This window comes from Gavia stellata, chromosome 4, assembly GCF_030936135.1.
Source record: "Gavia stellata isolate bGavSte3 chromosome 4, bGavSte3.hap2, whole genome shotgun sequence".
In the NCBI taxonomy this organism is placed as follows: Eukaryota; Metazoa; Chordata; class Aves; order Gaviiformes; family Gaviidae; genus Gavia; species Gavia stellata.
Window position 1 is genome coordinate 68,953,252 of NC_082597.1, and position 16,966 is coordinate 68,970,217.

Consider the following 16,966-nt stretch of genomic DNA (forward strand, 5'->3'; position numbering starts at 1 on the left):
GATGGCCAGGCCACCGCAGCTGCGTTTGCAGTCCTATCACCCACACCCTGTCTCCATGGGTTCAGCAGGGAGAGGGGTTTCTGGGATGTAGTGTAGGGCTGCGATTACCACTGAACATGACATGGTGAAGCTTACGTATCTATTTAAAATATGCCATATATTTGATTTTAACAAGATAGTATGGAGCAGTTTGTACAAAAAAAAAAAAGGAAACATGGATTCTCCCCACCCATTGTCTGTAAAGCTCTGTGAGAAATGGTCCATGCCCACCAGCTGGGAATGCCGGGCTCAGGGCAGGGGGCTGCACGCCCTGCAACAACCAAGGGCAGCTTCAATGAGCAGGGCAGTGCTGCTCCAAGGTGAAAAGTGCCCATTTCTTAGCTGCTTCTGCCATGGCAGGCAGTGGGGAACATAATCCCTCTTTTGGTGGGTCATACATAACCTCTTCCCAGAGGTAAGTCCACATCTAGACAAGAATCTGGATGCTGTGCTGGCAGTGTTAGGAGGGGTCTCCTCGGCAGAGCTGTAACTAATAGTCAAGCCATGCTACTTCCCATTGTTGTGTGTGTGTGTTATGTTAGTGCAGTTCAGGTTAGGTGCCATGTCCTGCCCCTGAAGTCCCAGTTGAGGACCACCCCCACGACCAGGAGATGCTGCCTCCCTGCTGGGAACCACTAAGGGCCCTGGTTCTGGCAGGGCTGTTCCTGGGCTGCTCTGGTCCCAGGTGCTCAAAATCCTGGTGGCTCCCACTGAGGGACAGGCAAACAGCGTCCCCTGCCCCTCCTGCTTTCCTAAGGCCAGATCTGCCCCACAGAGCCCTCTGCCTCCCGGGGCAAACTACACCAAAGTGGCTCCATGGGAGGCAGGGTGATGGTGAAATGCCAGCCATGCCAAGGACCTTGGCCATCCCAGCTGTGAGCCGATGGGCGGGAGGAGCAGCTCAGTAGGTGGTGTGCTGGGAGCTGACTCTGCCAGTCCTCACACAGGCCTTTTGTGGCGGGCTTTTGAGGGGGAGCAGCTTCCACCATTGGCACCACGCTGGACCTTGAGGTGAAGAACACAGGACGCGCTGCGCCATGTCGTCAACGCCTCAGTCTCCCTGCGTAGTCACAGCGGGCGTCCCAGAACAGCCTGTGCACCCATCTCCTCCCCTCCTGCCGCTCCAGCCAGTGGTAGCCCTGTCCTCCTGGATCTCTGCTGCATAAGGCGCGTTGCAGGCAGCGTTGCCGTTGCAGGCAGTGTCACCGCAGGAGCAGCGCCAGGGGCAGGAGGAGCACCGTTGGTGAGATGGAGACCTCGGCAGCGCCACCACAGTCTTGGGCATTTTCCTGGGAGATGGGAGAGAAGGCGTCAGCTTGCTTACTGCCAGGGTGGCTGCTGGCAGAGGGAAGGGAGCCCGCCTCTCACCTTTGGATGGGGGAGCAATGCCTGTGGCCAAAAGGAAGGATCACTGGGGGCAAAGGAAAGGACTGGTTTGATGCCCATGGGCTGTGGCGGCCACATGTGAGCTAGGAAGTCACTCGCCTCCTCTGCTTTCGCCGTGCTCTGCCCCACACCCTGAAACCCATCTCTCAGCTTTGGAGGCTGCAGCAGGATCAGCTCCCACCTGCACATCCCTCCTGCAGCTCCTTCCAGAGTCCCCTGCCCGTGAGTGGGTCACTGTGCCTTCTCCTGGCCCTGCAGGGCAGGGACAGGCAGCTGGGCTGCCTCGCACGCTGTGCAAAGGTGCCCAGACCAAACTCCTGCCAGCCCAGCAGGTAGGAGAGCTGCCTGCTGCTGCACCGAGCCCAGGTCGCAAGGGCTGGTTACAGGAGTCGTGGCTCTTCCAGTAAGTGAACCCCCCCCTCCAAAGAAACCCAGCAACCCTGTGATGTCTGAGTTCAAGCCCCTCCCAAGTGTCACTAGCATGACCATCCTCCTGCTAGGAAGCCCCTTGGGGAGTCACACAGCTGTGTGTGCGTGCAGCCAGCAGGATGGGCACTCGATACACACAACCCAGGGGTGCAAGAGGAGACGTGTGTGCATGGGCACAGGCATGCTCATGGTGAAACTCAGCCATGTGCTCTTTCTCCCTGCTGTGCTACCCTGTGGTACCTCAGGGTGAAATGCGTGGCATGTGTCTGGCCGCCGCCTCAGCTTCTGGGACCGCATCCGTTCACACTTCACTGAAGCGTTATGTGCGAGGCTGTTAAGGACACTGGCAGCGGCAGGCAGGAAAAAGGCGGGGAGCACCACACAGACTCACAGGGCTCTGATGCAAGTTTAGGTGTAACTGCACAGCCTGGGAGACAGAGCAGGGAGGACAAGGGAAGGGCAGGTCACCCTGCATGGGCTGGAGACACCTCCAAGCGCTAGAAGGTGGCAAGGAAAGTGGCCAAAATGCATGGAGACGGCGCAGCTTCACGGTGACAAGCTCCACCACGTCACTGCCCTTACAAGGAGCGAGGGATGAGGACCCAGCAGGGATGAGTTACAGAAGCATCTGGGAGCAGTGTTGGGAACCCAGCCCAGCTGTGCCCACCCCAGCACAGACCCTTCTCCCTGGCCTGTCCCTCCCTCATCCTCATACAGCACACCTGGCAGTCTGGCCCATGGAGGCTGGCTTCCTCTTGGGGCTGGAGGGCAGGACTGTTACCTCCTCCCCACCACAAAGCAACCCTGCCCACCCTATGTCTCTCTCCCTGGCTGTCCCACAGGTCAGGATATGCCCTCCACCCCCATGGCAATTGTCCTGGGAGCAGGTTTTCCACCCTAGCAATCACGGAGATGAAAAGGCCTGTGGAGCCACGCGTGTGTGGAGCCTCTTTCTGCTGCACATGGAAGGATATATTTGACCTCTTTCGGATCCAGCAGGACGGGTGGGAAGACGCTGCAGTCGCAGGTGGCATCCGTGACGAGGAGCAGGAGGTTACTGCTGGCGATCTGCTGCGCCACAAACATCCTGCGAAGAAAAGAATGGGCGGGAGAAAGCACATCCCTCCTGCTGCAAAGCCCGAGCAGCTGCCCCAGCACCACCTGGCCCACAGCAAAGAAATCAAAAGAAAACAGATCATCGGAAATGGGATGTCAGCAGGCAGCAGGAGAGACACAGTGAGCAGCCGTGCACGTGGGGGAGGTGGCATTAGCACACCTTTTTGTCCTCAGGAAGCTCTGAACTGGCTCAGATTTACAATGCCATGCTAGTCACAAAAGCCAAAATCAAACCCAAAACCCTACCAACCAACCAAAAATACTAACCAACAAACAAAACCCAATGCAAGCCCTCCCCAAAGGGGCAGCATATCTCAGCAGATGACACCTGAGAAGGCCTGGTTTCATCCAGAGGTGTGCCAATGCCATTCAACGTTTATTTATGCATATGCTTATACAATGCAAGGCTGTATGTACTATGCGGTCCTGCAAGGGGCAGAGTTTTGCCAAATTTCATGTTACTGGAGTGAGAAATGGAGGATCCCAGTAGCATCGCACATTATATTGGTGTGATGGGACTGACCAACTGATGCTTGGTCGTGCCTACTGCCACAAAAAAATGTGCAGCTTCACTTTGCAGCCACAAGTTCTCCTGTCTCTTCCCCTTCCCCATTGGACAAGCAGACTATAGAAAGGTCTGGTGACAAGCACAATCACGTGCTGGCAAGGATGTGTCTAGATATAAGCATTTGCCCGAGGACGTGCACGTGAGGGCTTGCGGAAGCACCGCTGTCCGGTTGTGCAAGTGGCGGAGGGCTTGCATGGGCAGAGCAGGATGAGGGCAGGCACGTGTTTCAGCTGTGTGCAGGGTTTTGTGCATGAGTGCGTGTGCACATGCACGTGCGTGGGCAGCTCAGACATGTCGCTGTGTTCACGCGTGTACCTGTGACTGTGGGTTTGCACACTGGCACGTGCGTCTGTGGCACCCCCGGGCGAGCATGGAGGGTGGTGGCAGGAGGTGTGTGTCCAAGTATATGCACACCGGTGTCACCGCAAGGCACTGTACGTGTCTGGGCATCTCACCAGCCTGCGCCACCCCCCCCGCCCGATGCCTTGCAGACATTGCCTGCCCTCTGCCAGCACAGAGGCTGCAGCCAGCCGAAGCAAGACTGAGCTGCCCACAGTGCTGTCCTCCACTGCCTGCCTGCAGGCTGTGCTGCTGCTGGGCACCGGCTGGCCGTACAGCCCTGGCAAGGAGCCTGCAGACTGGCCTGGGGCTGCTGGGCCCAGCGAAGTCCAAGGACAGCGGGCTCAGCGTGACTGTGCTGGTGGCAGGGCTGCAATGCTGTAGCTGGTACATGGCTCTGTGCACTCCTGGTCCTGCTCACCAGAGAGGGCTTCTGGGTTAGAAATACAGGTTTGTGAGGATGTGCCCACTGCATCGACCAACCTGACTGCGCTGGAGGACCGCCCTGTCTCCCTGGTTATTCACCACCTAGTCTGCTGCCTTCTAGCCTCCAGGGATTTCTGTATTCACTTTTAGAGGTGTTGAATGTCACACACTGCAGGGAGCAACCATTTCATTAGTATTCCTGGCTGATGACTACTTTCTGAGCTTTGACAAGCAGATTTTAACACACGCACAACTTCAGTAACCAGGATAGAGGTCCCCCATTCACCAATCCGCAAGCCAACTTTTTGCCCAGGATGGAGTACCCAACCTATCCTCGCTCCACAGGGAACCACCTAGGCTTGTGAAATGTGAGGGGAAAGCCCACATGCCCCAGTGAGCCACTGGCTAATGCTCCACAGAGCCTGTGTTGGGGCACGTGTCTCTCCTGAATATAAAGATGCACAGGAGATGTGCCCAGAACCCAGAGGCAGCAACTATGCCTGTAACTATGAAAAGGCTGAGCAGGACTCAGCAGCTGCTGCTGACGGCACTGGCGAGGTGCTGCCTCAACTCCTTATACTATAAGGCAATGAATCAAGCAGGATGGGCAGTAGGAGACACAGGGTTTATTATAGCATAGAATCATAGAATCATTTAGGTTGGAAAAGACCGTTAAGATCATTGAGTCCAATCATAAACCTAACACCTCTAAGTCCACCACTAAACCATGTCCCTAAGTGCCACATCTACATGTCTTCTAAATACCTCCAGGAGTGGTGACTCAACCACTTCCCTGGGCAGCCTGTTCCAATGTCTGACAACCCTTTCAGTGAAGAAATTTTTCCTAATATCCAATCTAAACCTCCCCTGGCGCAACTTGAGGCCGTTTCCTCTCGTCCTATCATTCATTGCTTGGGAAAAGAGACTGACACCCACCTTGCAATAACCTCCTTTCAGGAAGTTGTGGAGAGCCATAAGGTCTCTTCAACCTCCTTTCCTCCAGGCTAAACAACCCCAGTTCCCTCAGCCGCTCCTCATAGGACTTGTTCTCTAGACCCTTCACTACCTTCCTTGCTCTTCTTTGGACATGCTTCAGCAACTCAATGGCTTTCTTATAGTGAGGGACCCAAAACTGAACACAGTATTAGAGGTGTGGTTTCACCAGTCACCAGTGCCGAGTAGAGGCAGACAATCACTTCCCTAGTCCTGCTGGCCGCACTGTTTCTGATACAAAGAAAAAAGCCTTGTCACCCTGAGATTATTCAGCAACCCCCCCGCTCCCACCGCTCAGGGGGTTGCTGTAACCACCGCAGTACAAAATACCTGGAGTGGAAACCTCTGCCAGCTTTCCTAGGGAGGTCGGATGGGTGCCCAGCTCCAGCAAGGAGAAGGCACTGCAGCAAGGAGGGTCAGCCCCAGGCTGCATTGGTGGCAGAGGTCTCTGCAGCAACAGCTTAATGCACAAACAGGTCAGTTTGGGGCACTCATCTCCTCTGGAGAACTTACTGCACCTACACAATACCTTGTTGTCACTAAATCTGCAATCTCTTCTTCTAACACAGTATTTGGCAAGGCCTGGTTTTCCTAAAGTCAGGCTGACTAGTGCAGGCTGTTTTCCTAACTTTTAAGTCTTTCCTGCAGTTGGTCCAAGACTCAAGACAGACTAGGTAGGATTGTTTTTTTTTTTTAAAAGAAGGGTTCCAATCAGATCTGTTTGGACACCTCGTGTAAGGAAAAGTTTGATCAGTGGAAATTCATCCTTCTGTCACCTTCCCGCACATGATTGTTGATGGTGCTATGCAACCACTGGAAACGGCTTCTTTTCACAATGACTTTTCTGTTATTTTGGACCGTTCAGTCTCTTAAAATGAAAACAGAAAATAAATAAAAAAGAAGACCTGTGTTTTAATTTCTTTCAGTTTAACACTTTTTTTTTTCCTCCCCTCCCTGCTTTTTTTTTCTATAGAAAAACAGAAAAGAGGGAAAAAAAAAAGGAAAAGGAAAGCTGAAAGCATTGCAAAAAGGAAAATTTTCTAAGGAGAAAACTTTTCCCAGAAACATGAAAAAACAGAAAAAGTTCCTTTCTGAAATCTGTGGAATGGAAAGAGAGAGATATATATATTTAAATACTATTTCCCTCATTCTACAGCCACCTCCGCTTATTAACAGATGTTTTAAATTTTTTTCTCTTTTATTGGTAAGTTGTAACTCCGGTGACTTCACCTCCTCGATGTCCAGCATGGCTGTTTAGCTCTGCTCTGTGGCCAGAGCTGCAGATGCAGCATTGGCCACGCCAGAGGCACAGCGGCAGGCGACTTGTCTCAAGTTACTACCATCACCAGCGGGCTGTGCGACCAGGCTCTTGCGCTGCCATGACCTGAGGGTAGGTGCACAAGCCCCCAAATGAAAGGGAAGCTGCAATTCTTACTTTTGGCAATCTCCGCACTCGATCAGCCCGTTGGTCTCCTTGATGGCTGGCTCGTACACAAAAACAGGGTATTCAGTGTCGCAGGGCTGCAAGGTGTCCTGCTTCCTGTGCTTGTGAGCTGCAATGGTAAGGAGACAACGTGAGAAATGAAGGGCAGATGATCATATACGAGCAGTCTGCACTGAGATGGAAGCATTTAAGACTAGCGATGTAGGCTGGATCAGCAGCCCTGCATCCCACCCCACCACAGTGGCCAAAAGCAGGTGCCTACCAGAGAAGGGGAAGGAGATGCTGCAGACAGCAGCCAGGCAGTGATCCCTGCTCCCACTAGGTGGTGTGGGAAAACCAGCCTATGTGAGAAATGTGCCCAATATTCCCACTGGTCTCCCCGAAGCAAGCCTGGACCCTGCCCTGCTGAAGCTGTAGCCATGGGGACCCTTGCCGCCAGTTACGCAGGGACATTTGGACACTGATACCCCTGTGTTCAAAGGAGGGGGGGGTCTACTGAACCAGTAGCATCAATGAAGTCCCTCCTGCCTAACCCAGCCCGGGTTCACACATTTTTTTAAACATTCAAAGCTGCGACTGGGCTGGTCCTCAGGGCCCGTGCTGAGAGATCTGCTCCTACAGGGACCCTGTGGGTCTGTGATGGGGTTCTCCATCAACTGCTGATCCTTCCTGAGCCCTCTGACATTTCAGAGTGAGCCCACACCACGCAATTTGAGGGGTTGAATACGTGTCACATCATACACAAAAAAGAAAACACTGCCAGCAAAGAGATCTGGCCTGAGACCACAGGGAAGCAGACGATGGCTCTCGAGGACCAGCAGAGACCCAGCTAAGGTGTGGTGCTGGCTCCTGGAGGGAGCCATCCACCGCTGAGGCAGGGAGCAGCTGCTCCATCACTTATCAGTCGCACTCTGTGGGACTCCCAAACTAATTTAGGGATGAGGGGGACCTGAACCGCCTTACTGAGCCTCTCTCGATAAGCAAAGGCATCCTTTCTAGGAGTTCAGCAAAGTCTGCCTTGTCTGAAACTAGTGCCTTGGGCCCTTCTGGCAATTATTTTCTGCAGTTGGAGGTAGCAAAGTGAGCTCCTGCCTCTGTAAGACACAGGAGAATGTGTCCGATGGAAATGCGAGGCTTTGTTGCTAGGGGAGAGGTGGTTGTGGCTCAGCCAACAACAAGTATGAAAAATGGTTTCTACATCAGCTTTGGGTCTGAGCACAAAAGAGTCGCTCCACAGCCCTCCAACGACACAGTGGCTGCAGGCAACCCTGCCGGGGGGATGGACAGTGAAGAGAGTCCTTCTGATGTGGCGGACAACCAGCTTATCCCTTACAGCAGCGGCACTGAAGATTTCTAGAAAAATGCACCGACATGGGTTTTAATCAGGAAATGTATGGTAGGAGGGCACCAAGAGGGCATCCATGATCCTGATGGGTAATTTGCATCACAAAATCCGCACTGAGAGCTATGGTCTCCTCTCCCCTGACACTGCCGGAGCACACAGAAGGAGGCAGGCACCACCCCGCGGAGCTTGCTATATAAACAATGCGTGTTACATGAGAGAAAGAAAAGCCAGATGATTTTCTCTGACTTTTCTCTCCACCATGGCGATCCAGCGACACAAGACATCTGTTTAAGAGCCAGAAGCTGCAGCCCAGTTTCCCCTCTAATGCCTTCCCCAGGTGAATATGATGGGTACTCAAACACCCCCCTGCAGTCCAGAGTCCCCCATAGTTGTGCCTTGTGCTTTTCTTCTGAATTCTCTAAAAAATATCACTCACAAGGCAGCCTCCTACTTAAATCCTCCCAGATGGTGGGACCCACCTTTCGATATCACGGTTAGGTTCACTTCGCACAGGTCCAAAAGCGCACAGGGCTTGATTTCAGCATGATGCCTTGCTCTGTATTAACCCTGGATCCCCACTAAATTAATCAACTAAACTTGTCGTTTCAGGGTCCGGCAGCAACTCTGTTGCCAGCCAGGAGCTGCCTGCCTGTGCTCTGTCACCATTTGCCCTCCCTCTGTGCAAATCCCACACTGCAGAAGCATGGAAAAGCCTCTCCCATTTGTGCTAATGGGGAATACCTCTAACTAGTACCTGCCACAGGGACGAACAGTCCTGAGGACATTCGGGACGAGCAGTAGAAGACCCTATTACTGAGGTGAATTTCAAAGGCGTAGACATTTCTGATGAGACATGCAGAATATCCCCATTTATGCTGAAAAGAGAGAAGCTCCAAACGCTTTCCAGCTCAGACCAGCTCTAGGCTGATAATCGTATTCTGGCCAGTGAAGTCCCTGATGGACTAAAGGAGTGTGAGGAACAGAGTGGGAGCCCTTTCCTTTAGCCTTAATTCACTGTACTAGTGACTAGGAAAACAGCTCCAAATTCTGAAACAGGTGGCCAGACTATTGTAGTCTGGACCACAGACAGACCTTCTTAGAGACATGCTTGTGGCAAGACCATGCATTGGTCCCTCAGCCACGAACCATCAAAGTCCCATTGTGTTCCCCCCGGATTCTCAGCACTGAGTGACCGGGGCTGTCACCCCAGGGCTATCACTGTTGGCGATGGACTGTACCAGTTCTTGCTCAGAAGAACAGCTGTGGTGACCACAAAGGTGACCTGATAAAGTTGGAGCACAACTGCTTGCAAGACTTTAGCATATTGCTCATGTCAGGAGTGGCAAAGGGTCCTGATATAGCAGAGACTTCATCCAGGTCTTCATTTTTACCCTGTCCCTGGCAAAGAATGACATTGTCCACTAGCTCCAACTTCCTGATGTAGTGTCATCAAAGCAGATGGAGTTAAGGCCATATAAAAAATAGTGGTGTGAAGGACTTGGTGCAGGGAGGGTGTGAATCAACCTATTGGCTTGGAAAATATGGGATGGAAGGAGATTTGAGGCCTCCCAGCCCCAGCCAGTATTCAATCAGGGCCATTGTGCTGGACTCAGGCTTGGAGAACTGGGCCTGAAGGGGAAAGGCAACTAAGGGGACTGCATGACCTACACCCAGGATGCATCTGCACCCTCTGCCAGTGCCAACCAGCACTGCTTGCTGGCCTGACCTGTACACATGGGCGAGAGCTGTACCTCAGCTCTGGACACAAGACCAGAGAAGCAACATTCAAGCAGCAATCTTGGGCCAAACTGTGCCATGGTGGCACTCACAGGAGCAGCCTGTGCATCTGCAGGTAAGTGGTGGGAAGTGCACCAGGTTTAGTCCCTTCAGGGGCACTTTTGCAGTGCAGTATGGGCTAAGTCATGAGCAGAAGTTGCGTTTCTAGTAGCAATCTTTCACGAACATCTGCAATTTGACTTGCTCTGGGTTAACCTCATCACGTGCACCAAGCTGTATTTTTAAACTGTACTAAATTGGCACAAGTCCCCTGCACAGACCATCTTAAATCAGTTTCTTGGCACAGGCTAAATGAAAAGAAGCAACTTTAAAATTTCCTAACTTCTGCATAGAGACAAGACCTATGACAGAGATTATGCTTAAGCCTACTGCCATTTAATTTGCTTGGAAGCAATGCAGCTGCAGCAGTATTGAGAAGTTCAGAGGAGCACAGTAGCATGTACATCATCAGCAAAACGCTTGTGCTCAGCCTCTGCATGCACATGCTGGACATCAAAATGTTATCAGCGCTCTGAGAGTCTGGTGGTCAGGGATTAGTAAACAGTCAGAGGAGCTGATAACAAATTGCAAACTTTATAGCAAAGAGCAAGTTAATTCCAGGCTGTCGTTGCTACCATCTGCACTTCCAGAAAGACTTTGTCAGACGTTTGGCAACCAATCCTTCTGAGTAGCAAAGGCAGCCGCTGAGCCTTGTTATGAACGATACAGCCCAGATTGTGAACTCTTTCCCATCAGCAGAAATCACGAATAACTGCACCCAAGTCAATGGATTTTCTCTGGGACATGAGACAAAATCTGCCACTTAGTTACAAATACAAAACACAGCATTTAATCAATTATCTTGTAAAATATCCGCTGTGTACATTACCATGCAGTCAAAAAGAAACTTTTCTGAGCTACAGAATTCTAGAAATAGTCCTTTCTAGGCTGCATGCCTTGTCTGGAAGTATTTTTGGCTTAATTAAAGGCTTTCAAACCTGTGGTGATGTCCGTAAAAGCAGAAGCCCTTACAAACACAGAGAGGAATGAGATGCTGAGAGCAGTGAAAAATCTATGGAAGCAAACATGCCTTCTCATCACCTCTGAAAAGCAGATTTGCATGATGAGTGCAGTCTGAATACATCATGCCCATATTCCAACAGCAAGTCTCACCTTCCCAGAAAGCAAGAGAATTTGGGAAGCAGAAATAGGCTCAGTGCTGCAGAGCCAGAGGTGCACAGTCAGGCATTAGATTCCTGACCGTTAATTCCTCTGCACGTATCCCTGAACAAATGTGTGCTCAATTTCTCTCTCACAAAATGTCTCCTTCTCTCCATACATTTTGCATACACTGGCCTTGACATGCAGTCAAGAAAATGTTAACAACTCTGGCAAAAATCTACAGCCCCTTCTTAAGAACATGTGCAATCCATTTCTTCCAGCCCCAATAGTATCGTTCCACCCCACTACTCGCCCCCACTTGGACACTCATTTTTTTCATCTGTAGTCACCCTCTCTTTCTTTTCCTCTTCTTCATACAGTAAGACACATTCCAACTGTCTCTATTTCTCTATCTCTGCCTCACACATACGTCTTGCTGGGCAGAGAGCAAATTGGCGAATACAAGCTAGATATGGAGATACAAACATAGCCATAGTCTGGACTCTGTCTGGAGGGACTTCTAACTAGCCTGCAGAAGCGGATTTATGAGCTAGAGCACATACTTATCAGTTGAACTGCTTGAAAGTAATTCTGCGTTATCCTGGAGCTGGGCTGGGATTCATCAGAAGGAGCTAAGACATGGGGTGTGGAAAAGAAGACTGAAGTTGCCTCTTAATAGCTGTTATCTATGAAAACTCTACAGTTTTTCCTGCGAGAAGGCATGGGTTGGTCTTCGGTTTTGGTGTAACTGCTGAAAAGAATGGGACAGCTGGGAAGCACAGTGCCTTAAGGACATGTCGTGGTACACAGGCTACAGGCCCACCTATGCCATAGTAATGAGTGATGGTTTTATCTGTGCCCGCAGTCACTGAGGAGACTGGTGTGTTCCTTCTTTTATTGACTCCTCAGCGACAGACCTTCAGTCGCCAGCTCAGCCAGCTAAATGAGCAACAGCATTGCTTGCTTCTTTGCAGTGCAGGGAAGTAGAGCCAGGCACTGTCTTGTGCCTGTCATACCTTTCTGCAAGTTCCCCATTGTCCAAAAGGTGGAAAAAAGTCTTTCCTAGCCTGGGATTTCTAGCTAAATCCTCCTCTTTTTGCTGCTAATTGGTTCTACTTACAGTGATGGAAGACAGCCTTGGCTGGAAAAGTTGCATGACGCACATAGACACACAATGAAGATGGAGCCACATGACAGTTTCACATGGTGGCAGTGCAGCGAAGAGATGCATTTGTACACAGCAGTCATGGAGGTGATGCAGAAGAGAGATGAAGAAAGAACAAAAGGAAATGGTGATGGGAAGGGCAGCAGTGAGAACCCTCCTCCCTTTTTCTCACATCTCCTGAAGCAAAAACTAAACCAAACTGCAGCCATTTAGCATCCATAGCAGCTCCCTGCAGGAACACCAGGTCGGTCTGTCTGTCCTCCGGAAAAAGGAGTCCCTCCTGCACTGCCACAAGTACTGCACTTGCTCATCTGACTCTTCCCCACCGATTTCTGCATGGGGCCACTCCGGTTATCCTGAGGTGTGTTAAGAAGCAGCCAGGGCCACACAGAAGATACCTGCAACTTCTGTCACCTTCCCTGGTGATCCTTTTTGGAGGAGGTGAGCGGGACCTAAACAGTGCCCAGACATTGGACTGGTTCTCCAACTAGAAGGAAATTTTGCTTTCTAAAAATGACTGTTTCCCCATTACGTGAGGAGAGTTCAGTGCAGAAGACTCAGCCCCACAGTTAGCAGGGAAGGTACCACTGTCTCCACTAAAAGCACCAGTAGTGCTGACTAATTAGAGACGATGTAATAACAGCACCTACATGGCTGTGCAAAGCACTCCTCACCTTTCCCCTTGGGTCACCTCAGGGTCATTAACATCCCCCCTGCCTGTGGGGCAGGGATGGGACTGCAGAGACTCCCGGGATGTTTTTAGCAGGCAGCACTGCAGCTGCAGGGTAGGTCACTGGATTTCAACCCAGACATACCCATATGCTGCACTCAGCTACTGTGCAATACCATGTGCCATCATCTTCTCTCTTCCAGAGAGGGTCCAGTGGGTGAGTGAAGACCCTCCGTGTGTTATTGAACCTTACAGGTTTCTGGCTAGCTTCCTGGGACCCCTGCGAGGCTCTGCAGAGCCTGCTGCTCCAGCCCTGCTCTGCCCTGTCCTGTAGGCTGCCCTCAGGAAAGACTGGAAGTGAGTCTTTCCAACCGAAGGGCTTTGCAGCTGATGGTCTCTCTCATCCCATGGCACGTAGGGTGGGGGTCCTTGGAAAGAAGAGCCTCTCCCCACCCTGGCAGTTACCCTGAGGAAAGCAAGCAGCGTGCTCTGAGCTGCACGCACCTCACCCTGACTGCTCTGGTGCTGTGGCCGCCCAAAAGAGGGGTGGGAGTTGGGGGAGACGGGGTGGCGGTGGGACCTGGAAGCTGGATTCCAGGGTCCACGGAGGGAGACATGGTGGGGCAGACGGTGGGCTCCTTGCATGAGGCCAGGCTTCCCTGTACAGCTTCTTCTGCCACCAGCGGCTGTAACACTCATGTGCTGTGGGGTGGCTGGACTTTTGCGTACTCACCATCTGCCAAGTTGTCTGAGTGCCAGAAGCTACTCATGTTAAACTCCAAAAGGAAGCTGTCAAAAGAGCAAGAAGAGAGGATGCTTTTTCAGCAGCCTGGAAGGATGCAGGTGTCAGGGAGATGGCCCCGTCGCCCGGTGAGTATCAGTTCTAAAATGTTTACTATGAATTTCCTGGCAGTGGAAGTCTGAGGGTTTTTTTTAAGTTTTTCTTCTTTCCTCTCCACATGATGAAAGTGTAGCTCTCTATCATGGGATCTGTAGTGTGGAATAACTGAATGGGCTTTTATCTGAAGTGCATGCTGTGTGGGGGCCTCGCCAGCAAAGGAAGGACTGAGTATGGCAGCCCCTGAGGCCAGGAGGGGATTCAGTCACCATGAGACCCACCTGAGGAGCAGGCACAGATGGTCATCAGGGAGCCCGTACACTGGCTACACAGAGGTAGCTGCACATCACATTGAATTATTCTGAATCATGCTCAAGCCCTAGGAGCTGGATCTTTTCCACACCTTGCCTTTTGCACACCCAGCAAGCTAAGCAGCGGTACTTTCATCCTAATTTGAATTTGAACTTCGATTCCCCCCAGCAGTTTGAGGTGAGCCCGAATCGGAGCTTGATTCATGGCCTCCCCTCTGTCCTCCCTTGCCTGTCACTCAGACCTGAGCTCCCTGGCTTCCTTCCTTCAGCCTTTGCCCCTTGCAAAGCGAAGGTGTGCATTCGCTCATCACGGGCAAAGGAGACAGGCAAGAGGACTTCACATCAAGGATCTGCACGGGGCCCCAGGAGACCTGAGTCCTATTTCTGACTCTGCCACTTTGTACTGAGTGACTTCAGGTAAATCCCAGACTTACTCAGGGCCTCTGCCTCTCAAAATGGGAATAGTAATAGCTTTCTGTCTCTCAGGAGCAATGTGCTGATCTGAATGTCAGGAGAAGGCTGAGAGCAATGCCCTATGTGGGGGGCTCCGCTTGCAGCTTTCTCAGCTCTTGCCCCTGTTGGTCTGAGCCTCCCAAACATCCCCATCTTTTGGTACTCACATGAGGAAATCACTTATCAGCCATTTCACTGCAGCTAGAAAGGCATAAATTGGCTGGAGAACAAAAGAAGAAATGAGAAATACCATAAGGACCTCGTCAGAGAGTTTATAATTGTTATGCAGGACCCCACGTTTCAGACCAGTTCCCTCCACTGATCAGAGCTCTTGAAGACAGGCTGGAAATTCAAGGTCTGAGCATCACTGGAAAATGTTCAAAATACATCAAAAGCTAGCAGAGCTGCCTTGCTACTAATAATATCTTCTCACCCCCTCCCCGTCAGGGTCAGGGAGTTTATCACAAATGTATGAAGGACTTTGAAGATGTAATTGCTTGATGATTTCTCTCCAGTATGGATGACCTTGAGAGCTCAGAGCAGAAGAGAAACACAGCTAAATGGGACACCACCAGTTTAGGATGCTTTTATATTCTGATAGCAAGTGGTGTTTCTGGGACAAGTTACAGCATTGCCCAGGATTTAGTATTATCTGCCATTGATTGATTATGCTTAATCATGCTTTCATCCAGCTTTTCCTTAAGATGGCATGACTTCTATCATCTTCCTGCTTTTCAGCTACAAATTGGAAATCCAGCATTGTCCCAGGGACAATTCATCTGCAGAGGATCCTGCTGCTTCTTTTCTTCATGGTAACCATGTCTAATTTTCATCTCTCGCTATCATAATCCTGCCCGTATCCTCAAACCCAAAACAGATGCAGCAGTCACAAGACACAAGATAATGTTCCATTACTGCTAACTGACTTATCTGCAACCAAAATAAGTCAGCAAATACTAAAATATATAGATGTTTGGGAATTTGACTGATTTTTCCTTTGAACGATGCGTATGAAAAATGGACTTTTCTTGATTTCTTCCTTTTTGAGGATTTTGTTAAGGGGGGAAAGGGAGAGATGAAGGCCAAATGTTCACCCTTTTATTCTCTTCCCATTTCACCTGCTTCTTGGCTGCTCATATTTTGTGACATTTCTTTCAGAAACCAAAATTCTCAAGGATATGATCAAGCAAATATTTTCACTGCAATCACAGTATTTTATCTATCCAGCTTATGTATAGCTATTGCCAAAACTGATATATTGTTAAAAATGTAACACATTATTAAAAAGTAATATTTTGTTGAAAATTCTTTTACTGGAAAAAAATTACCATGTCATGCTGTAGGATGTACTTCCAGCACATCGCATTTTAAAGTATCAAAAAACTGATCATAACAGAAATAACCCTGTTCAGGATTGCTTCAACTAGTTTGAAGTGGCCTGAGTGTTGAGTAATTACTTAGTTCTGCCTGTTCAAAGCCAGGTTAGAAAGGTAGAGTGGGATTAGATTATCAGTTTGTATCAGACTAAAGAGAGGTTGCATTTGGGTACTGGCAAAACTATTCACTCTGAAAGCTTGTTCCCTGGGCTATTCGTATTTCTTGGCAGCTTTAACCCCTCACTGTTACTCTAAGGCCACTCACGCTTCCCTGAGAGGCTGACACCTTTCTCCCAGGTGCTCTGTTCCCTGACAGTGCAAGTCTCCTTTTTGCGCTGCTGAGTAAAACCATGCCCTGTAAAAGCATTTCTGTCCATTTCAGCTGCAAGCTGGCTCCTCAGCTTTCAGGAGAAGCCGAGCATACTCTAGTTCCTGTCCTAGCCATGGTCCTTCTGATTTTCAGTCAGATTCTATACGCCAATAGAGAGCCAAATTAGAAACCACTGTCAGTGGCCATCACTGCCTCAGAAATCTGCCTTAGATGCATTTGGACATTCCCATCAATTGAAAGCAAACAGCTACGAAACTCTTTTGGGAAACGTGCTACATCGAGGTGTTGGAGACGTCCCAGGAGAAAGCCTCCACAGCCAAGCCCAAAGAGGGCTGCGAGCTGACAGATACGTACGCTGAGCAGAGGCCGGGCGCCGCTGTGGTGGTGGTAGGGTACTTTGCACATTGCTTGATAATCATACATGGTCACCCTGCAATCAAAACAAAACAAGCAAGCAGTCAAAAGCAAGCAATGCAACTAACTGCCTATGGGACGCATGTGCCAGCTTTTTCTAAAAAATTTCCAGTATGGAAGAACTAAAGGAGTGGCCTGCTTACACGTGTCTTTGCTGTTTGGTCCGTGCTGGATTTCGCAAAGCAACAAATACAGGCCCTGGATTAATGTAACTGGATCAGTACAGGAGAAAACATGCTCCTTGTTTCAGATGGTGAATAAAGCAGGCTGTGAAACAGGAGAATTATAATTGCAACTCCCTCAGGTCCCCCTAGTTCCTCTTTTCAAGACACCGAAACTCTGAAGTCTCTTCTGACATGGGCTGGGGGAGTGGAGTGAGACCAACT

At 50.3% G+C, this 16,966-nt stretch overlaps 1 protein-coding gene across 1 annotated transcript in view; it reads right to left on the reverse strand.

The window, feature by feature from the left end:
* Positions 1-1,241: 1,241 nt before the first annotated feature.
* Positions 1,242-16,966, reverse strand: part of CACNA2D4 (calcium voltage-gated channel auxiliary subunit alpha2delta 4) — a 130,799-nt gene continuing 115,074 nt past the window's right edge. Inside the window, exons 33-40 of the mRNA XM_059816262.1 lie at positions 16,521-16,596; positions 14,627-14,679; positions 13,591-13,646; positions 12,143-12,163; positions 6,732-6,849; positions 2,829-2,941; positions 2,095-2,177; positions 1,242-1,328 (exon numbers count right to left, since the gene is read on the reverse strand). Of these exons, the coding sequence (XP_059672245.1) occupies positions 1,242-1,328; positions 2,095-2,177; positions 2,829-2,941; positions 6,732-6,849; positions 12,143-12,163; positions 13,591-13,646; positions 14,627-14,679; positions 16,521-16,596 (607 nt within the window). The remainder of the gene's footprint in view (positions 1,329-2,094; positions 2,178-2,828; positions 2,942-6,731; positions 6,850-12,142; positions 12,164-13,590; positions 13,647-14,626; positions 14,680-16,520; positions 16,597-16,966) is intronic.